The sequence below is a fragment of the Dreissena polymorpha genome, chromosome 4 (genome assembly GCF_020536995.1).
Source record: "Dreissena polymorpha isolate Duluth1 chromosome 4, UMN_Dpol_1.0, whole genome shotgun sequence".
In the NCBI taxonomy this organism is placed as follows: domain Eukaryota; kingdom Metazoa; phylum Mollusca; class Bivalvia; order Myida; family Dreissenidae; genus Dreissena; species Dreissena polymorpha.
Window position 1 is genome coordinate 78303864 of NC_068358.1, and position 24316 is coordinate 78328179.

At 35.0% G+C, this 24316-nt stretch overlaps 1 protein-coding gene and 1 long non-coding RNA gene across 3 annotated transcripts; one reads left to right on the forward strand and one right to left on the reverse strand.

Moving 5' to 3' along the window:
* Positions 1-1642: 1642 nt before the first annotated feature.
* LOC127878089 (uncharacterized) lies at positions 1643-5459 on the forward strand. Its single transcript, XR_008048734.1, has 2 exons — positions 1643-1754; positions 3068-5459. It is a non-coding gene; the product is annotated as an uncharacterized LOC127878089 (long non-coding RNA).
* A 988-nt stretch (positions 5460-6447) lies between these two features.
* On the reverse strand, positions 6448-19143 carry LOC127878088 (ubiquitin-like protein 7). 2 transcript variants are annotated; one of them, XM_052424504.1, is made up of 9 exons: positions 18957-19143; positions 14980-15108; positions 14259-14338; positions 12685-12769; positions 12056-12113; positions 11456-11615; positions 9545-9634; positions 8776-8847; positions 6448-7902 (listed from the first exon to the last, which is right to left on the reverse strand). In XM_052424504.1, exons 1-9 carry the CDS (start codon positions 19096-19098, stop codon positions 7777-7779), a joined length of 942 nt encoding a protein of 313 aa, XP_052280464.1. In that variant the 5' UTR covers positions 19099-19143; the 3' UTR covers positions 6448-7776. The 2 variants fall into 2 exon arrangements, with proteins under 2 accessions (XP_052280464.1, XP_052280467.1); XM_052424507.1 differs by having other exon boundaries at positions 11462-11615; positions 18957-19141.
* Between the last annotated feature and the right edge of the window lie 5173 nt (positions 19144-24316).

The window sequence follows — 24316 nt, forward strand, 5'->3', positions numbered from 1 at the left end:
AGCGGCATTTAATCAATAAATGAAAGTAATAAAAGGCATAAAACGGTGAAAAATACCTGTGCCGACATGGACGTTGTCATTTTGTTTGTCATCTGATTCCCCCTCTGATATTGCTAATGTGGTGAGATTGAAGATAAATATCAATATTGTTATTACCGGGTAATTGCGCGATTACTATTTAACCCTTTCCCACTTTGAAGCAAAGTGAAAATGACTATGTGCAAACAGCATAAAACCAGAATAGCCTGCGAGTAACTCGCAGCCTGTTCAGGTTTTATGCTATTTGCTGCTCATCAGTATGTTAGGGTTGCAAATGAAGCCTTAAAAACTTTAATCTAGTAAGAAAGATTTTAAGTATAATAACTTTCAAAGGGACTACAAATGCGTGAAAATACGTAACTAAGTGGTAGAGGCTTAAAAATAGATATCATATTTGACATTCAAACACGATCAGTCTTTCATCCGAGGCAGTCATAGATTTAACTTTATTGAATTGAAATTACATACTTTTTCTATTAACGATGTCCCGTCCCGCAACTGCTTCTTTTCTTATCTCAACTTCATCATTTCTAAAACCCTGCTACTTTTTAATTATGTTGAGCATATGCATTTAATGCAACCGTACTGCAATGTGTTTGTGCTATGTACATTATTATGATACACATTTTGTATTATGCAATTCCAGCAGGACTGAACCCTTTTTATGTTATATGAATGCTCCAAATTGTTTCTCGTTTTGACATTCCTTTGCATTGAATTTGCAACTTAAGTAGTTAACGACATTCTGGCAGCACTTTCCAACTGACAGATGAGAGACATAGAATACGACTCGAGCTTGTTTCTCAATTCTGTCAAATTGCACTTTGCATAAATGCACTCCATCTGAGCATCTATAAAATCTGAGCAGGATTTTTTTTTGTAACAGAGCGAAATGAGGAAGATTGCTATGTCAACGTGTATGCTTTTAAGTCCGAGGTCAAATTCTTGTTAAGCTCATCTGAGCACAACGTGCTCATGGTGAGCTTTTGTGATCGCCTCATCTCCGTCGTCTGTCGTCAATATTAACAGTGTTAAAACTCTAGAGGCAAAATTGATTGTCCAATCTTCATGAAACTTGGTGAGAACACGTGTCCTAATGACGAGTTAGACAATATTTCCAGTTGGTTAAAAATCACGACCGCCAGGGTTCGTGGCAGTTTTCCTTATACGGCTATAGTGAGATCTTGTTAACACTCTAAGTCACATTTATGTTACAATTTTCATGAAATTTTGTCAGAACATTTGTTTAAATTATATCTTTGGTGAGTTTGAAAATGGTTCCGTTCTGTTTAAAAATATGGAACTTAATGATATCTGGGCCGAGTTCGAAAATGGTTCCGGTCCATCAAAAAACATGGCCGCCTAGGTTGGGGCATTTTTCCTTATATGGCTATTGTTAAAACCTTCTTAAACTTCCTTAACACACTAGAAGTCACATTAATGGTCCAATCTGTATGCAATTTTGTCAGAACATTTGTTCTGATGATAGATTGGCTAATTTCGCAAATGGATATGGTTTGTCGAAGAGATAGCCGCCAGGGGACGGGACATGTTTCCTTATATGGCTTTATAGTGAAACCTCGTTTACACTATAGAAGTAAGAGCAATCTAAATTAAGCTTAGTCAGAACAGTTGTTCTAATGACTTCTCCGTCAAGTTCCATATTTCTTTTGGTTTGTTGAACAACATGGCCGCCGGGATGTGTCCGATAGTAGGTATTAGGATTTATTATGTACGTTTTTAAACTCAATTCAAAATACAGTTAAACGGATCTTCATTTACTCTTCTTCATATGTGGACCGTGCGTCGTTTAATATGTAAGTTTATGGACTACATATTTGCTCTTTGTTTAAAAGTGTCATACACAATTAGAAATCAATAATTTGTAATTAGGAAATGTCGTCTCGTGCGCACTAAGGCGCATTGTTAACTGAGATTTTAAACAGTAGATACATACTTTTTTCATGTACGCACATAATTTAAAGTTTAGTACACTGCGTGGGGATTGTATTTCAGGCAATTATGAATTGAATCGCTAACGCGTGAGGATACGTTGGCAATAAGCTTGCAAGCATATAGTAATGTTAGAGTCAAACTACGGCTTGAACACTTGAGAAACAAAGAAAACACTTGTAGCGTTAGTTTCATATAACGGATATGGCTATGAGAATTTAATGTTCCATTAATTTCAACTGAATACCGTGTATTTAAAAAACAACAACAGGTATGCTTATTTTATTTTTATGTAGATATGTACAGAATAGGTTTTCCATCAGACTCAATCAAAATATGTCGAATAATCTTCGAGGACCAGCATATCGTATAAAATCAGTTATGTTTAAACTTATATATGCGAATCGTGGTCTTGTACGACACCGAACATATGATCGGTATTAATAACTGGCTCGGATACCATGTGTTGAGCAGCCATCATGTTGGACAGGCAGAGGTAACATCTTATATAGTTAGTTCAGATACGGAACCAAAGGCATGCTCTGATATGTTACTGAAAAATCTGCAATCATGTGTTTGTCAGAAATTATGTGCACAATGTTCGCTGTTTGCTCGTTCAAAGTTTAAAACTGTCGTATTAAGCGGCATATATTCTGCTTGCAAGGCCGACAAAACGGTTGAATAGCAATGCCAGCTTCGATAACCCAAATTTCCAAATTCGTTGTCAATATTATGGAATATTATTCCTATATTATATTTAGCTGTTTGCCATTCAACAACAGTAACAGAACTTGCAAGATGCATAAACAGCGTCATTTCTAAAACACTTTTACGTAACACAGAAATACAACTACCTACTATTCGTAAAAAGCAATGCTGTCACTTATCAACCTTATATGATAATCCAATATCAAATATTGATCATATGTTTTTATTTTATATTAAGGTCACAGACTTCCCCTTCCAAAAACCCTCGTTATTATGTTAACAATAATTTATCTAGAAAATATTTCCCTTGATTTAAATTATTCATATATATCATAGGCGAAATAACACCCTACTTATTGTATTTCAGGTACAGTGTTTTCGGAACACATCCCATCTGAGGTAGCTTGATCATTTCTGTATGTCACTTATATCGCTGACTAAGTGAAAGGATGTGTGATCAGCCAGAATGCCATTCGGAGAAGACATGCGACCCCTGTTCAATCGAAGGAAAGAAAGAACAAGCGAAACACTTTTGTGTACATTGCTTAGAATATTTTTGTATCACCTGCGCACAATATCACAGGAAGTACAAACCGTCACGTGCGCATACAATTCTAAACGATCTTCCAGAAGATACACGTATTTATGAAAGAGTACTGAAGTTTTCGCATTGTCCATCTCATCCGGAAATCGAGATAGATCGATTCTGCAAGCATCATGATGAAATGTTTTGTCGCTTTTGTAGTGATATCCACGCTTCATGTGAAAATGTTGTTAACATTGAAGAGTGTCAAAAAGGGAATATTGACACCATACCTGACAAGCTGACCGCACTGAAGTCGATGTATTCGACACGGAAAAAAGAGCTTGAAAGGCAACTGGAAGAACTTCAGGTTAATAGTTTAGAAGTAAAAAACAATATAAGGGAATATGTAAAACAAATAAGAGACGTGGCAGACAAAGTAGAACGATCTTTAAATGAAAGCCACCAATCACTTATTTCCACAGCGTATGCTGTCATTAAAAGGGTATTGAAAAGGTCGAAGAAAAAGAGGCGAAACTTAATGAATGCAAAATTTTCCATGATATAATGCCAAAGATTTGTTCAACGAAAGATCAATATGTTTTGGTATGCAAATTATACCAACTGATGAATGATTCGGTGATACAAGAAAGTGGAAAAGATGGGTTCTCCGTATTTGTCAGATTGATTTCACCATTGAATACTAAAGAGCTCGTTGCAGAACTTTTGAAATGTGAAGTGAAACTGTTGAGCCATGAAGAGTTGACACAAGAAAAGTTTAGCGATGAAGACACTAGTTCTGCTGGTTATAATGCTCCATTGACTGCAGAGGACAAGAAGAAAAAATAGGATTACAACGATGTACTTGAACTCGACATTGCCGCATTTAAACCGGTAGAAGAACAGTCAGATCATTCGCAAATCGACGAAGCTGTGAAAGATATAGACAACCAGTTAGATGTTGACGATACTTATCCATTTCTAACAATGATCAAGAATAAAATATTTGATATTCGTAAAACGGATATTGCTAGAAAGGGACTTTGTAACATCGTGACACTAGATGTTTTATCCGATGGACGAATAATTTTAACTGATGATCGCCAAAATGTTCTTCAACTTTTTACAACTGAATTTGTGCTCATTTCATGCATGGTCCTACCTCACCACAAACCTGTAGATATGTGTGTTGTTGAAGATAAAGAAGACAAAACATTCACGGTTGCCCTTTGCTTCGAAGGTCAAAATTATATACGTTTAATTGAACATGTCTTGGACTTTAACATAAAAAAGAGCATTCAATGCAAAGGTGCTATATTAAGTCTCACTTTGTTTTCTCAGGATATATTAGTGCTTACATATGAGAAAAATACTAAATATAAGCACCATCAAATACAAGTCATTCAGCCAACATCACGACGTGTTCGTTTCATTCTCGATGTACCTAGACTCCTGGTCTCCAAAGAGGGTCAAGACATATATATGCACGATCTGATAATAATTCGAGCAAGCAATATTGCCAGGCGAATCATTTTAGCAGCAGACGATGAAGTATATGTTTTTACTTTACCTGAAGGAAATTTAGAAGAACAATTGTTCACAAAACCAGTACAATGTGATTGGTTTTACTACCGTGCGGACAATAGTTTTGTGTCTTTCATTACAGATGTAAAGATGGACGTACAAGGAAATATTTATATTTGCGACCATGACAGCGGTGTACATCAAGTTTCCGCAAAATCACGCAGAGACAGTCGCATTCTCTTTCCAAAGGCCGAAAGAATATCGTCTATTGTTATCGACATGCCTCGAAGACGCATCTTAGTATGCCACGCAAACACATCGTTCACGACAATGTATCGTATTTGATAGTGAAGACCAAAATGATTATTCGAACAGTAGTTCAGTGTGATAATGATTCAATTTCAGAATGGGCGAAAGTATGTGTAAGTAATAATATTCTTATACATTTCGTTTGTTTTTGCCATATATAAGTGTTGTTAAGTATTTCGATGTACGTGTGAATCTGGGATCAATGAATGATTGGATTGTTTTCGGCTCATACAGTTTTCTTTTCGTAGCTGATCGTGCAGTATAATAAATATAATATTTATATGATACTTTTTTTAAACGCCTAGTGAAAATGCAAGAAGCCCTACATATCATTCGTTAATCATGTTTAACTGTGAAATCTACTATAACACGTATTTATATGCAATATATTTGTCTAAAGGTTTGTTCTGGTCAATGTTAATAACCCAAAACGAAGAGCACTGCTAATGGCATTTTTTTATATAAAAGTACAAAGTATAACCTGGCGGTTTCCTATTGAGGCTAGTTGCAAATAACGACGGCATATATCCAGTCATTCAATTAAAGAATAATTTCATCGAAGTTTAACGTATCAGCCGAATTTGGAAAATCAAACAGTTGAGCGAAGAGAACTTCAGTAACATTACTTACGTGCTATTCAGTGTGTTCGAACGAAAAAGAGGCTTTGTACATAATCAAAACGAGAATACATGCGATCACGTGATAGTTTTATTTACCGGAAGTTGACGTTTGCGGTATATCTTCTCATTCGCGTGGCGGGAAAACGTTTAATTGCAATCGGCGTCGGTGATCATGTCGATAGACGAGAGCTTCGTTTTAAAGGGAACCAGTCCATTTCTAGATTTGTGTTTATTAGACAGGACTTAGGAACTCTACCAACGCTGAAAGACGGTTTCGTAAACTAACTCTTCACGGCGGTACTTTGCTGATGAAGGATTCGTTCAAATCTTTCAAATTTAATATAAGAACTACGCATAAATATGTTAACCCGGTAGATTTGAAACACCTCAGACTATTTCGCGCTCATTAAACCGTAAATAGGTGTGGCATTTGAAGACAGTGATACAAAGAAGTATAGAAACCTGGAACAAGAAATAAACAGACGAGCATTTGGCGGCGCAGTTGATGTCGCTATAGTTTCTATAGACAAGGATCATACACAAGAAATGCGTCACCTTGTGGCGAAATCTATTATTCAGCTTTAACAACTGCTGTCATACAGCCAGACATGCCACCTGACTAGCCACATGAGCTGATTATTATGCGATACAACTGAAAATTGGCGATGACAGATATGCGTCTTTTATGCATTTATTAGTATACAAGTCCAAATGAATGTTATTAGTTTAACAACCTATTTGAATAAGTTAAATTGACAAAAACCAAAACAATTCTTCCATATCGTTCAATTTATTCAGTCTTGCCAATTGTTTACTGTGACAAAATGTATAATGCACTGACTTCGCTATTTAAATTAATGCATTTTTAAATCAACTTTCAGTAATACAGCCAGGATTTGGACTGAACAGGAGTTCCTTTGTCCAAATGGCTATAAAGCGCGCAAGTTAATACTATCTGCATGAATATGAAATATTTTCAATATAGCATATAAATAGTATATTTAAGATAACTTGCTTTTTATTGAAAACATTGCTTCTGTAATAAATAAAGGTAGTTTCACTATGAAATTTCAAATAAAATGTCTATATAATAATGTCATTATGACAACAGGTTGGTGCCTTGGGGTGATTAAGAGCGTTTTCCCTGTCTTAGGCCAAGCTGAGGCACAGAAAGTCTTATGAAACAAGTGGTGGAAAATACCCCCGGTATGCTTTCTCCTGAGCTTATCAACACAAGAATTTAAAGACAAGACCTGGTGATCTAGTGCCCCACTTAACCCGGATTAAAACATGCCATTAAAATTGTCAGATAAGTATTCTGACCAAGTTTCATAATGGAGTAAGCCATAACTGCCAAGAGAATGGTAACAATGTTTTTGGACGCATGTAACCCAGATTAAAATTAAGCCAAGATATTGACACGATTCGGACCAAGTTTCATCAAGATTAGGTCATAAATGTGTCCTCTAGAGAAGTAACAAGGTTTCTTTAAGATGTGGCATAGTAACCTTGTTTCCAGAAATAAAGAATGAGTAATAAGTGTGGCCTCTAATCTGGTAACAAGGTATTTGTAAGAATTGATCTAGGTTTGGGACACACATTACCCAGATTGAAACTGCCTGCATATTGTAGATTAACATTCTAACCAAGTTTCATCAAGATTGGATGACAAATGTGGCCTCTAGAGGGGTTTTGAGCTTGAAATTGATGTCGAACACCGGACATTGCACACTGCACAATGACATACGCCAGACATAGTGGGTTAAAAATAGCTCACCTTGAATATTTTGTGGTCAGGTTAACTTAAAACATGCCAAAAAATTAACAACATTAAAACTTTTAACTTGCATTTCGAACAGTCAACATGTCAACTTTGGACATAAACAGGTAAAAGATAATTCCTATAGATGTTGCTTATGCCATTCAAAAATACGGTGTATTTAAATTCAGACTCATGTTATAAGAGGATGTAAATGCCCAATAAGACTCAAGATAATTGCAGTTCATTAACATTCAACTAGTAAGAACATCAATGATCATACATTCTTAAAGTCTAAGAAGTCCAGAATTGGTCGCTGACAGGGGTTTGTAAAGCATGACTCAATTGAACTCTCCCCCAAATATGAGGTCTATAGCTGCCTGGAGGTCTCCATTGGTGGCTTGTAGAGCCTGTCTGGCCACGTTCTCATCTGTGATACCCATCTCCTGCATCTGCTGCAGCTGGCTCTGAAAAATAATTGAGCCTCATTCTGGGAAAACTGGGCTTAATGCATGTTCAAAAAGCGTTGTCCCAGATTATCCTGTGCAGTCCACTTTTATTGTATTTTTTTGTTTAAAGGAAATTTCTCTTGAGCCGAAATCCATTTTGACCAGAAATTGTCTTCCATGATTAGCCGTGTGGACTGCTAATCCAGGATGACACTTTACGCACATGCATTAAGCCCGGTTTTCCCAAACTGCAGCTCTTTTATAAAGAGGACTAAGACCAGAGATTCATTGGTTACCATGGAAACCCCACCTTAACAATTCATATATCGGTTAAAAAATGACTAACTTCTGTTGCACTTTCCTGGTTTTTGGTCTAGCATTCCAGATTGCATTTTACAATTAATATAGTATCCAGTCTCCAGTTGATTGTACAGGCCTATGATGCCATTATTGGTTGCCATTGTAGCCCATTAATATGTCAATTTTAATCATCATCTATGGATTAAACACCCTTTATGCAGTGATATGTGACCATTTTAACAAGATGACTAGCCATAAAAATTGAACTATATCCATCAATTGCACACATTGCAGTGACAGGTTACCAAAATCCCAAGAACAAGATTGCAATCAACATTAATGAACTAACTGTAATCTAATTAAACATATAAAACACTTGTGGTCTGGCTTAATCAATACATGATTAATGTTGTTGTACAACAAAGATTCATTAAGTCAACATCGCTTTCAAGTTTGCAATTTAGAAGAAGCCCAGTGTCTTATTTATTGTAAATACTAACCAGTCATTTCTTTGACTCAGAATGTTCACCAATATTTTGCATGTTAAAAATAAAATATATATTTTTTAATATACAACAAATGAATACTTACTGTAATGGTACTGGACTGGGCCTGTAGTATTGCCTGTTGGAAGAAGTCCTGGGTGATTGGTCTAGGATGACCCTGTAACCAACACACATGTCAATCATGGAGCGGGAAAAGAGGCATACCATATCACTTTTAAACATTAGACCTAAAAATTAGAGTCCAACATGAAAATAGGAATGTAGTGCGAAATTACAATAACTTATTTAAACATCATTAAGATAGATCAAATATAAGGTTTTACAGTCTTTTAACAGGGATAAAAAAAATTAAGTTTGAACAGTTATTCATGTAAATGTTGAATAGGGGTCACTGTATAAAAAAGCAAGATTTACGTTTAAACTGATTTTGTAACTGTAATTTAAGGTGCTTATAATTAAGAAAACAGACATAATTGTTTGCATAAACAGAAAACTTATTGTGTTGTTCTAAAATCTAAGGAGAGTGTATTTACTATAGAATAGGAGACCCAGGGCAAGTATTCATAAAGTTGCTTAGAGAAATTTATAATAAATAAATTTATAATAAATAATAATAAAAGTAAATTCCATACAGTCATAACATTCCAATTTCTGGGTATTGGTATGTGAATTTCTTAGACCTTTTTTCCTTTTTTTCATGAATATATTTTTAATAAATACATATTTCTTTAAGTAAAACCTTGGATTGGGTACATGTATTTAATATTGTATTGCATGTTTCCACTTAAACTCATGTTAAGTTTAGTTTTCCCTGGGAAGTTTGGCGAATACCCGCTATTGACTATCTATCACACCTGTGCTGCAGTGGACGTGGAGGGTCCAGCCCCTGTAGCTGTTGCTAGGGCTGCTGCCAGCTGATTAGCTGTGATAGGTGTGCTGCCACTCTGGAACAGAATAGTGCATGGGTTTGGGACAGATACGGAAAGAGAAATAACAGGAAGCTGCTAGTTTTGGTTCCCCTCCCCCCTCCAGGCTGCCCCTCTGGACAGGGCGACGCAACAAGTGACAGCATCTTTTGTACTTGTTGCAATTTAATGATAATTAATGAAAGACTATGCTAAAAACTGTAAATACAGGTACCTAACTAAGAAAGCTGGAATTACCAAAGTATAACAAAATGTCACCAGACAGGTCCATCTTTCCACCCTATCCCTTAAAGCTGTACCCTGTACATTTAGCAATCCTTGATCTTTCACTAGGTAAGGGAAATGTTATATAAAACTAAAGTGTTGTCATTAATGTGACTAAATATACCCCAGCACAGCTTTGTAAGAGGCCTTGCAGTTTGCCTATGGCTCAGTTCAATGGCACATAAATCTAAAGTAAGAAGTTTACTGCACATGAAAAGTGTGTCTTGTACCTCTACATTTAATGGCAATCACATATTTTCAGATTTCAATTCTATCGCTAGAGGATTATAAAGTTGCTTGAGAATGTACAAGTAGTTTTTACTAAAAGACTTGTCCATCTACAATTCACGGTGATGGCATATTTGAATCACTAGAGACGTGCTTAAAAAATCGGTTTACAAACTAAGGACTCAATGATTCTGTCATGAAAATGGCAAAGTTAAAAGGCTGAAAACTCATGAGCCCTTTCATCACTGAGCATTAAAAAGCTGTCTTGAACTTCAACACTTCTTGGTGATGAAATATTTCAAGTTTCTGTCTGATCACTTTCCAAATGTATAAGTAGATCACGTCACAAACATAACATTTCATGCTGCTGTCATAACAGGTTTTGTACACATTTTCAACCACCAAATTCAAGAACATAAAGGAAATTCAAATGCTTTATATATTCATGGATGACAATTTAAGAACTATCTGGTTTGTTTTGTTGTCTGCAACAGTGCTGAGCATTATTTTTTAATCAGGATCTAGCAGACGCTAATTGTATTACATGTATAGAGTTACATTGACTAATCTGAAGTTTTTTTAAAGCTTTGCAGAGACTAAGATTTGAAATTAAAGGCACAGTGGTTTAAGGGTTCTTGAAATCCCTGGGAAAATTCCTAGAATAATGTTCAGAAAACATACAAAATAATATAATCTCTGAACTCTATCAATGTTTCTGTAAATGCCAAATGCACATCAGTCATATTTACTGAGACATTAACTAGACATATGCCACAGACACTGATGCCACCACAAACCATGTTTGGACACATATTCACTATACATTGAAAGTTTGTGCAAATCTGCCACACAGTGAGTGAAGTTTGATTCTGTTACATTAAATAAGATAGTGGACAAACAGGGAAATGGCCATATTTCTACAAATACTTTTTTCCTTTCTGTGATATTATCTACATATTACCTGTGAAGGTTTGAGCCAAACTCAGGATGTCATTAAAAAAGGAGTTGAAGACCCCGAATTCTGTACTACATATTCCAGTAGTCTGGACAAACACAGACAGGGCCATAATTCTGCAAAATCTAGTTGCAGCAGAAATTTCTTTGTTAAGGACTGTGACAGTTTGAGAAAGATTTACCAGCGCAAAAGTTTGGGACTATACAGAAATTACTCTAAGCTTTCCGAAACTTATAACTAATTTTGTTTGTGTCCAAAAATTTAGATAAAAAAAATATACAAAGATTAAAGATGTCCGAAAATTTCGAGAAGAAAATTAAGGTCTCCGAATGTAATAATTATATTGAAATAAATGCAATAAATCAATCTACAATAATTTTCTTGTGATTTACCCATACCGCTGCGGGTGCCTCCTCCTCCTCGTCTGACATGTGGTCCAGGGAGTAGGAGTGGGTGGAGGACGTTGTGAAGTTGCCTGTCCTGCCTGCTTCCTTTACCTGCTCGGAGATCAGCTCGGCCACACGCACAAAACTGGGGTGAGACTCCAATAGCCTGCAGTTTGAGGTGGAGTGAGAAATATTTTGGAGAGATTTTTATGGTGAGAAAATGTATGTTTTTATGGTTATTTTTGTTAATTACTTAATAGGTATCAACTTCAAAGCAGAAGTGTGAACAAAGTAATATTCCTTTGGCAGAAAGGAAAATCAAGCAAGTGTATGTGTTAAGGTGTTTCTTAAAATGAGTGTAATACTGACTTGAATAAAGCCCTGTTTTTCCAGAGCATAGCTCAAATATATTAAATGTCATTTTGACCAGTTGTACTCTAGACCATTATTATTGTAGGTAGTTCTTGAAAACAGAAAGCCTTACATTTAATATATTTAATATATGATCATGTTAATTTTACCAACAGTCATTTTCTAATGTTCAGACCAATTAATATTTTGTTTGTAACAGTCTGAAAAATTACTAAAAATCTTATACAACTTCACCTTCCAATATTGCCTGGATGAGCCAGTATGCTAAGCAATGATGGGTCCATGAAAAGATCTGCAAGAAAAAACAACAAAGATTACACTGGAAATTTTATTTCTTCTAAATATCAAATAATTTCTTACTAACAGTAATTGATAGTGAACTATTGACTACGATGTGATATTCACTGGTAGTATGTTATATTGACAAATACTAAGTTATTAAAGGAGTACTGACCCAATAAAGCACTACACTTTCATGTTTTTTATTACTCATGATGGTCTCTCACATGAAATGCCTCACTAAGAAATCATATACCGCCGGTATTTTGTGCTTTTTGTGAATCAAACATAATTACACAAAGAACACAGTCTTTTCAAAATTGAAAATACTATATATAAAGTGGCTGTCCAACCACGGCCTAGATAGTGGAATCATGTTTATTTACAGATCTCATACTAATCATTACTTTGCTATGGAATATCAATATTTTCAAGCTGTTATGCAGACAATTTTGACTGGTTGGAAATGATGCAGCAAAATGAAAATTAGTACTGTACAGTTTAAAGACATCATAAAGTTGACTCTGTCAACATATTTTTTTCTATACCATTTCAAATAAATGTGATATTTTCATGGTACTAACTCAGTGTGGATGGGTTGCTATTCAAGCCAGGGACTGCATTCACAATTTCTTGAAGCTTCTCTGGAGAAGTCATGATACCTTCTACCTGGCATTGTACACAACATGTAAAATAGTCATTTTCTTTAAGTTTTTTTCCAATTGTTTGCTGTTTTGACATTGTTCGGGAAAGGAAAATAACATTTATAACATTTATATGACAACTTAGTTAAATACATCTTTTTTTTGTCAGAATAGAAACTGAAAAATACATAACAAAAGCATAGAATAAAACAGGAATTTACGTAAAATATCTTTTGCTATAGGACTGATTCAACAGTCTCTTGGAAGAATTTTGTGTATGAACAGATGCTTTAAGAACTTGAAATTACACATAATTAAGTAGAAATTGAAATTTTAATATAAATTGCCAAATGTCATTCAAATTGTATAATCATAGATTTATTTTAATAATCAGTTTGCATGAATACACAAGTGATTCTTCACTGCTTTGTGCATTTACATTTAAGATAAAACACAACTAAGACATGTTAAAGATGCAAACCAGTGTTTTTTTAATCATGTTTGGGAATGAAGCCAGGACTTTTGGGATTGGAAAAAAATGCGTTGTTATGACTGAAATAGGGCAATTGGTGTTCCTTTATTTTCGGACATTTAAAAGTTATTGTGTTTTTTTGTGTCCAAAAACTGAGAGGCAAAACAATATGTTTTTAAATACTGGTGTTCAATATTTTAAAGACACTCTAAAAATGTTGCTATAAGGATAGGATAAGGGTTTGCAATTTGTACAACCTCAATTGTTTAAAGGAATAATATTATGTGCTTGTAAAACACCATGCAGTATGGTATAATTAACTTTAATATATGTTTCACTTTAAGCTGATGGCTGAAACCCTTGTCTTTCATTGTTAAACATATTTTTCTACCCCAAAAAGCAAATGTAATTGCCGTTTGCCCAAAGGCATTCATCTCCCAGATTTGATCACCTTAATCCATTTGTAAACACACATGATCCAATTGTTACCAGATAAGTGCAAGAGGGCAGAATTCTGGTAAACTAGCTTTTAAAATAACAAATTTAGTTATTAATTTTGGAAAAAAAACCTGTTCGTCCGAAAAATAATTTATACTTTGGATAAAAATGGGGGGTGTCCGAAAATTTAGTGTCTGAAAAAGAGTAATTAAGTTGCATAAGTTTTTGCTAACAAATACTCCAAATCAGACCCAAAAACACCCTTAACCATTTGGGTTTGAGTTGTGTTCAAAATGTATATTACTAGTATCACTTATAATATATATTGCAATATAGGTTTTGCTGTAATTTTGTTCTCTAAGATGGCATATTTTAAGTTCAAAATTAATATGAAAAAAATGTAGACAGATTTTGCTCCATAAACTTTTAACATTTTATTAGCAGAAAATAATGGTGATGATATATTTGCATGATATATGTGGAAGCAGTTTGCTCAATAAACTTGATGATAGACCAACTGACAACAAACCAATTGAGTTGCCAATATACCACCTCATAAGCTTTTTTTTCTGTGTATAACATTGGAATAAGGAGAAAAACTAACTGTTGACTTGTATGCTGGACTTTTAAGTGCTCCCTGAAGAACTGACATCAGCTGCTTAATCTTCTCCTTGGAGGGATTTACTGAAATTATTAACCAGTTCAAATGTTTAAAATGTAACAAAGAAAACGGAAACTAAAATAAATGATGATATGAACTGCTGGGACATAAGTACCAGCAATTTTTTTGCCCAATTGGGAAAAGTACCAGTACCAGCCCAATTGGGAAAAATATGAGCGAAAAGCCCTGAAATTGGGAAAATTCGCACTATGAAGTCTTCATATTGGGAGATTGGGGAATTCGATTTTTTGCCACCAAATACTTTAAATTGATAACTTTATGTTGTCAAGTTATCAATATTATATTTATTTTGGTTCAAGCCATATAACTGCATAGGGAAACTAAATATCATTTATAAAAAAAATAAAACAATTTTTTTATTTTTTTTTAAACCTTCAATGAGGATTTTTTTTACAGCTATTGGGAAATTTTGCAGTTTTTTTCCTAAAGTGCTGTTTCCCGCTGAGGACAATATTATGACCATTTTTCCATTGCAACTTGTGATAATACATAATATTTTTTTATCTATTCTTACTAATTCCCTTAGAAATAGATTCACATTATATTAATATATTACACATACAATATATTTTATGTTAATTCTTTAATTTCACAAAATCCAAATTGTTTTTAACATAAATATCTTATCAAAATAAATACTAACCTTGTGATGGGTCAGGGTCTTCTTCTCTTAACTTTGATTTGGACAGTAAGTATACTGTTGATCCAGTGTGAAGACCACATGACCTCATTGTTGATTCATCTTTCAAAGCATTCCCACAATACACCAATTCTGTTAAAAGATTCAACATAAACAAGATATTGTGCATGTTAAGATGTTGAACTAATTAAATTCGGGCAATACTAATAGGATTTCTTTACACAGGTATTTGGAATAAAATTATGTTACCAAAATTTAAAAGACGCTGTCAAAACTGCGAGCACACTGCCAATAGTGTCCCACTGGGGTGTGACCCCTTATGTACCATTCCATTTATGTACCAGTCCCTTTATGTACCACCTATATATTATGAAGGTGTTGTCCATTCATTCATAGCAGTGTGAATGGGCATTTATAAGTGTTGATCGAGTAAAATTTGAGTTAATCAAATATTGTCTACTATAACATTGCAATTCATTGTACTGAATCATTTATGTCTTGCTATCAGAAAAGTTTTGACAATTTGGAAAAATAAAACTGATTAACTTAGTAACTCAGTTCTTACAAAGTAAAATATTGCTGAATTATATGTTATATCTATTTTGTTATTTCAATTTATAATGTAATGTTAAGAACCAAAAAAAGTTAAATAAAACTCAGTAACTTAGTAACTCAGTTCTTACTAAGTAAAATATTGCTAAATTATATGTTAAATATAAAAATGTCGCAATCTAAATTAAATGTACAAAATTAAAAAAAATCTCAATTAGAATTATAATTGAAATTTCGTTCACATTCATAAATTGTTTTATTTCCAATAGCAAAAATAAAGTGATAAAGCTAAAATGAAATGAACCTTATGCAATGGTTACAGTATCACTAATGACACTGTCTGGTGCTCAACAGCTTTAAATTCCTCACCTATGCCATGTGTGAAATGTCATGTTTTTTTTTAGTAAACATCCCAAACCAAATGGGTCCGTCTTCACAAGTGACACATTCCTCAAATAATTAGACCACTTAACAACAAAATTTATACTTTTATTTAATTTTACATAACAATAACATAGTCCAGCACATAATCTCATAATACATTTTCTAAATCAAATCATAAATTTTTATTGTTATTCTGTTATATTGGAATTTTATAACATATATAAATACTTAATACATAAAAGTAGCACATGAAAAGCCAAACACATTTATCATTCACAAAATTGATAATGGAATACTTTCATTTGATTATTGGCAAACAGTACAAAGGAAATAGTACATTAAAGTAGCACATGAAAAGCAAAGAGCATTTATCATTCAAATCATTAGTTTTTTTTTCATTTTTTGGCAAACAGTACATATACAAGCATACATCATAGTACAAAAAATAACAAATGAAAAGTTCATAAAATAAGGGAGTTTATTTTATTTTTTCTTTAAACAACAGTACAAATACAAATATGCATCACACAAATATCACACGAAATAGCTTCATCATCGTCAATGACATTGGTACCACGGTATCCGGAGAAGCGCCCCCCGGAGAACTGCCCCTCGGAGAACTGCCCCCTTATTTTAAAGGTGGCGGAGAGGTGCCCCCCCCATCAAATCGGTAGGGGCGGAGAACTGCCACCCTGTCAGAATTTAGTAGGCGGATATCTGCCCCCCCATCAAATCTGTAGGGGCGGAGAACTGCCCCCGGTGTCATATTAGTTATTAGTTACGTAGTGAAAACAATACTTACGGGTATTTTTACGCTATCGCGGTACAAATTTTATCCGGTAACATTTTAATTTCAGTACAAGTATATTACCATTTATCGAACTGAATAACACATATTGTCTAGAGACATCTGATAATACTGTTTAAGGCCCTTGGTACGCATCTGCACCACTCACTATATATGAAATCCATGTAAAAGTCGTGTTTTAATAAGAGCGCGAAACATAGTCGAGATCCACACAGGAAACGCGTGGGTGTTAATACTGGCCATGTGTCGCAACTAAATATAGACGTGCAACTCAGTACTTATGGAGGAAAAGTTACATCGGAATTAATTAACATTATAAAGATAGATTAACCCATGGAACAAAAACGTAAATTTACGTATAAAAAAGTAAATTAATAGGCAAAGCAAAGGCAATAATATAAAAAAATATACGAAATAGATGTAGGATATAATATGATCGGTAATTGATAAGTATTAATAATAGAAAGTATGTGCTTTTTTAATAATCTGAATGTACAGTTGTCACATTTAATGTCTCTTTTACACTTGTGGTCGGTGTTTTCACGGGTTGTTAGGTGTGAATGGTCCTATATACAACAAACAATAATTAAAATGGCAAAACATTAATCACACTTAATTAGGCAGGCAGAGAACTTGTTACCGTTAACGATAAGCACCGCGATCTTTTAATCTTTTATTTGGTAGACCGGACCGACCTTAATTGTTAAGAACTTGTTAGCTTTGAATAAAGCCACATACGGGTTTATTATATTGAACCGTCCAAATCCGTAATTGGCGAAAACAAACAAATAAATTTTTGTTTTCAGCTTGCATAAGGATGGATTAAATTGCATGCTAATTGTTTGTTTTAATTACGGGGAAAATATCAAATAATTCGGCCGCGAAAACTTTTTATTAGCAAAAAGTGATTTGTTTTTCTTTGTTCACATAGACGAAAATCACGTGATTATCAAGATGGCGACGTCCATGCCGAGGCAAGTATTTTTTTGCCGTTTTATAACTTTTATTACTTGTACAACTTTATATTACTTTTTAAATTTCACTCAATTTCCAGACATAATAGCAAGAAAGCTACTGGCGTTATTGTCATTATAAGACTCGCTTTATATATCGCTGCGAAATTTCTTTAATTAGGGGGTACTTCTCCGGGTCATCAATTCTGACAGGGGGGCAGTTCTCCACCCCTTATTAATCAGCAGGGGGGCAGTTCTCCGCCCTATAAAAAAACAGCGAGGGGGCAGTTCTCCGCCCAGTGAAAAATCTTTGGGGGGCAGTTCTCCGGGGGGAACTTCTCCTAGAGCCTGGTACCACAATCAATACAAGAAAAAATTATGTCTGCCATGATGTTGGTATGGTTTTACATATTGAATATCACCAGCATATATACACACTTTAACAATTGAGCAACAACACTTACCTTAATTACTCAGGGACCTACCTATACAAACGTATATAGGTCCCTGAATTACTTGATAACCTGTGAAAACTTTCTCTTTATCCTCCCTTTGATTTTTTATTTGAAAATAAACGTGATAATTTTATAATAACATAGGTACCTAATAACTTTATTTATACCACAAATAGACATCCTTTGATGACACCACCAGTATTTTTTTTTGTAAACATGATTAAAGAAGAATTTTATTTGATTTTTCACAGTTTGAAAATTAAGGTCATTCACTAAACATGATTAAAAAAGGAAATAATTTTATTTTTTACAGTTTGAAAATGAAGGTCATTTTCTCTTCTCTTCAAAGTATCACATTTCAACTATACAATAGGAAATACAAACATTTTAGTTAGACTTAGTCAGGATAGGATAGTGATAAATGGATTTTTATAATATACTTCAATTTCAGGTAAGAATATGAATCATTTATTACTACTGGGGCTAATAAATTATACTAATACAGTCACTGACACACTGGCATAAAATATAATCTATGGCAATATATTAGTCTAAATTTATAAAAAATATGTCACAAAATACATTTCATTATTAACACACCTTCATATTAAACCATATATTGTTTATCTCTATATATTATATATATGGTACATAGAGGGTCAGATAGTGGTACATAAAGGGGTGGTACATAAGGGGACTGGTACATAAAGGGTGACATCCGTGACAGTGTACTGTAAGGAAGAATGCGAATATGACACTTTACTATTATCCGAACAAGTGCAGTCCGAAATATATATGGTTTTATCGTGATCTTCAATATTTCCTTACCGTAACTTAACGGACCATCTGTTAGCTGAGATGTAATAAGTATCTTAAGATTGGAAATATTTGAGTTTAAATCAGTCACAGTTACTCGTTTCCTCTCAGAGATTCCATTTTTTCGACGATCACAGATAGTTATTGTCGCCATATTTTGTTTACAATAAATTTGCACCCTAGTGTAAAGGCGGAGCTCCACTAATTATTGTAAAACAAATGCGATTTCTTTTACACGAATTTTTTTTTTGAATGACTATCTTAAAGGGGCATTACACCGTACTTTTCCTGTAAATATCTGTTGAGTTAGCACATTTGTCGGTAAACTCGCTTCTCAAAAAGGCGACCAGGGCCTCGATTCATGCGCATGCGAATTTTGTCTCTCACCTGTATATTATGTAAATCCTTAGAACATATAGTTTCCAATAATCTTTCAGCTAATTTCAATAAATATAACATACTTTATGACTTACAGCATGGTTTCAGAGAAGAGTTCCTGTGAAACACAACTTCTACAACTCATTGATGAGGTTTCGGTAAATGACAAGTTCGGTAAATTGATTTATATAGTAAATGTCGTGGAGGTTTCGGAAAACTGGTCTAAATAGGGATTATCGCACCTTTTGTCGATAAGCGTGTACATTAATTGAGTTGTTTGGCACTAATTAAATTATCTGTTTAAATTAAGTTGAATATTCAAATATGTCCTTTTTTATTCAACGGATTTGTTCAGGCTAAAAACGATATCAGTTATTTTGGTCGTAAAACCCATTGTTCCAGTACAGTAGCCAGGTGCCTGTGTGTTACGTTGATAAGATAGTGATCATCACAGCAGCTTGCTATTACACAGTGTATTCATTCTGATGGCGTTGTGTTAGATGTCATTTTTATCAGTATTCAATTATGTGTATCTCTTCGCTTAACTCAACGTTCAATGGCACGCGCATTTAACATAATTATAAAACATAACGCGTATCATTATATTACTTTTTATTAATTACGTACACGTATTAGATTTTATATATTGTTTTTTCTTGTGTTTTTCTCAACCAGACAGAAATAATAAAACATGTAATATAAAATTCAACATTTGGCTCTTACAAGAGGTGGCCTCCACGTGGCAAGAGCTTTGGTTTCATATTCATTATGTTGGCAAACTACCCAATGTTTATATATTGAGAAATTGAGTGTTTATCGGTGGTATAAACTACTATTGCGGTTTATATTTAAACTGAAATCATTTTTATCAAATCATATTTTACAAGAAACTTTTTTAAATAGCATTAAACTTAATTGAAGATCTTACATTGATTCCGCCATAAATCATTATTTATTATTACTATTATTTTATTTAAATAAAAGCATCAATTATAAAAAAAAACAACAGTATTGCGTTATTTAAATCGTAAATTTACCTACAATTTCCTAACAGAATTCGTTTTTCAGAGGTAGCTCATTCATTTCCCTTAATTCTTTACCGTAGGCATAGCATTAATTACTCAACTCAAAATTAATCCACAGTTTGCAAATAAATGCCTCTAATGTTATTGTAAGAATTTGTAAGCCAATAATAGGTGTCATTAACACCTCGTTGTAGGTATACCACCTCTATAAAAACCTATTTACCGAAACCTCCACGGCACTTACTATATAAATCAATTTACCGAACTTGTCATTTACCGAAACCTCCAGCACCCATTGATGACCTGGCACAAAATAGGACATCTGGAAAACAAACTGATCTAATATTGATTGATTTCAGCAAAGCGTTCGACAAAGTGAACCATCTTTAACTGCTTTTCAAATTACAGGAACATGGTGTGGATAAAGATACTCTCTCATGGATCAAATCATTCCTGATAGGTCGTACTCAACGTGTTGCTCTAGATGGAGATCTATCATCCGAGGTACCAGTGACATCTGGGGTACCACAATGGTCTGTGCTTGGTCTGTTACTTTTTCTTCTCTATATAAATGACTTACCTCAATCTATTACTTCTAAAGTTCGCTTATTTGCAGATGACACTGCCGCATACATAACAATCAACAATATGCATGACTGCCATACTCTTCAGGAAGATCTAGATAAACTAATGAAATGGGAACACCTTTGGGACATGGAGTTCAACCCAGGTAAATGCCAAGTTTTAAACATAACCAGGAATAAATCAAAGTTCTCTTTTAATTACAGACTTCATGGACAAATATTTGAAACTGTTGACAATGCAAAATACTTAGATGTGGACATTTCAAAAGACCTTTCCTGGAACACCCATATAAATAGAATTACAACGCTAATAAATCTCTTGGTTTTCTCCGAAGGAACATACAGACAAGAAATTCCAACATTTGCCAGCTCACATACAAGACCATAGTTAGACCACAGGTTGAATATGCTTCTTCCGTATGGAGTCCTCACACATTACAAAATATTAAAAAAATTGAAAATGTACAGCGTTGAGCAGTCCGCTGGGTCAAGGCTCTAGGAGAAGTGCCCCCCCGGAGAACTGCCCCCCCAAAGATTTTTCACTGGGCGGAGAACTGCCCCCTCACTGTTTTTTATAGGGCGGAGAACTGCCCCCCTGTCAGAATTGATGACCCGGAGAAGTGCCCCCTAATTAAAGAAATTTCGCGGCGATATATAAAGCGAGTATTATAATGACAATAACGCCAATAACTTTCTTGCTATTATGTCTGGAAATTGAGTGAAATTTAAAAAGTAATATAAAGTTGTACAAGTAATAAAAGTTATAAAACGGCAAAAAAAACCTGCCTCGGCATTGACGTCGCCATCTTGATAATCACGTGATTTTCGTCTATGTGAACAAAGAACAACAAATCACTTTTTGCTAATAAAAAGTTTTCTCGGCTGAATTATTTGATATTTTCCCCGTAAGTAAAACAAACAATGAGCATGCAATTTAATCCATCCTTATGCAAGCTGAAAACAATAATTTATTTGTTTGTTTTCGCCAATTACGGATTTGGACGGTTCAATATAATAAACCCGTATGCGGCTTTATTCAAAGCTAACAAGTTCTTAACAATAAAGGTCGGTCCGGTCTAACAATTAAAAGATTAAAAGATCGCGGTGCTTATCGTTAACGGTAACAAGTTCTCTGCCTGCCTAATTAGCTGCTAATTAAAGCAACTGTTACCGATTTTGTTTGTTTGGCATGTCGACATGATCTGCTCAAAATGCAAACTGTTGCCGCAATATGTGTAATGTGTGTATTTATGTATGTCATTTTGTATGACACATGCATTAACTAAACAACATAAATAAATTGATTATAAATTCGATTTCACTCTACTTTTTTCTTCAAGTCAGCTAAATTAATGCCTTTGCTTTGCCTATTAATTTCCTTTTTTATACGTAAATTTACGGTTTTTTTTCCATGGGTCAATACTATCTTTATAATGAAAATTAATTCCGATGTAATTTTTCCTCCATAAGTACTGAGTTGCACGTCTATATTTAGTTGCGACACTTGGCCAGTATTAACACGCACGCGTTTCCTGTGTGGATCTCGACTATGTTTCGCGCTCTTATTAAAACACGACTTTTACATGGCATTCATGTATAGTGAGTGGTGCAGATGCGCACTAAGGGCCTTAAACAGTATTATCACATGCCTCTAGACAATTTGTGTTATTCAGTTCAATAAATGGTAATATACTTGTACTGAAATTCAATTGTTACCGGATAAAATGTGTACGGCGATAACGTAAAATTACCCGTAAGTATTGTTTTCACTACGTAACTAATAACTAATATGACACCGGGGGGCAGTTCTCCGCCCCTACAGATTTGATGGGGGGGGGGGGCAGATATCCGCCTACTAAATTCTGACAGGGGGGCAGTTCTCCGCCCCTACCGATTTGATGGGGGGGCACCTCTCCGCCACCTTTAAAATAAGGGGGCAGTTCTCCGGGGGGGCGCTTCTCCGGATACCCTGGGTCAAGCATAACTATTCCCCGTACGACAGTGTCACCTCCATGCAGCAGGAACTTGGTTGGCAGACCCTACAAGACAGACGAAATGACACTAAATTAATATTTTTTTCAAAATTGTTCAAGGTTTAGTTGCTGTGCCCCCGTCATCATATATCGAGCAACCCACCAGATTCACTCGTCACATGCACCCCCTCTCTTACAGACAGATCTATACCACTGCAAATTATTATAAATTTTCATTTTTCCCCAAGTGCTATTGTAATGCGAAACAACCTCCCTGCCACTACAGTTTTAAATCCTGATCTTGAAGGGTTTAAGCAGTCCCTGCTTTCCCCTTCTGCCCCTTGAACTCCGGGAGACATGTTTTAATCAGTTTTTAACCTTTAATGACTTCACCTTCTAACAAGGGCTGTTTGTAAAACATGCATGCCCCCCATATAAGCTGTCCGTTGTACTGGCAGCCATTGTGTGAATACAACTATTGTCACTGTGACCTTGACCTTTGACCTAGTGACCTGAAAATCAATAGGGGTCATCTGCAAGTCACGATCAATGTACCTATAAAGTGTCATGATCCTAGGCAAAAGCGTACTTGAGTTATCATCCGAAAATCATTTTACTATTTCGGGTCTCTGTGACCTTGACCTTTGCCCTTGTGACCTAAAAATCAATAGGGGTCATCTGTGAGTCATGATCAATCTACCTATGAAGTTTCGTGATCCTAGGCATATGCGTTCTTGAGTTATCATCCGAAAATCATTTTACTATTTCGGGTCACCGTGACCTTTGACCTAGTGACCTGAAAATCAATAGGGGTCATCTGCGAGTCATGATCAATCTACCTATAAAGTTTCATGATCCTAGGCATATGCGTTCTTGAATTATCATCCGAAAATCATTTTACAATTTCGGGTCACCGTGACCTTGACCTTTGACCTAGTGGCCTCAAAATCAATAGGGGTCATCTGCGAGTCATGATCAATCTACCCATGAAGTTTCATGATCCTAGGCATATGTGTTCTTGAGTTATCATCCGGAAACCATTTTACTATTTCAGGTCACCGTGACCTTGACCTTTGACCTAGTGACCTCAAAATCAATAGGGGTCATCTGCGAGTCATGATTAATCTACCCATGAAGTTTCATGATCCTAGGCGTATGCGTTCTTGAGTTAACATCCGGAAACCATTTTACTATTTCGGGTCACCGTGACCTTGACCTTTGACCTAGTGACCTCAAAATCAATAGGGGTCATCTGCAAGTCATGATCAATGTACCTATGAAGTTTCATGATCCTAGGCCCAAGCGTTCTTGAGTTATCGCCTGACAACCACCTGGTGGACGGACCGACCGACCTACCGACCGACCGACATGAGCAAAGCAATATACCCCCTTTCTTCGAAGGGGGGCATAAT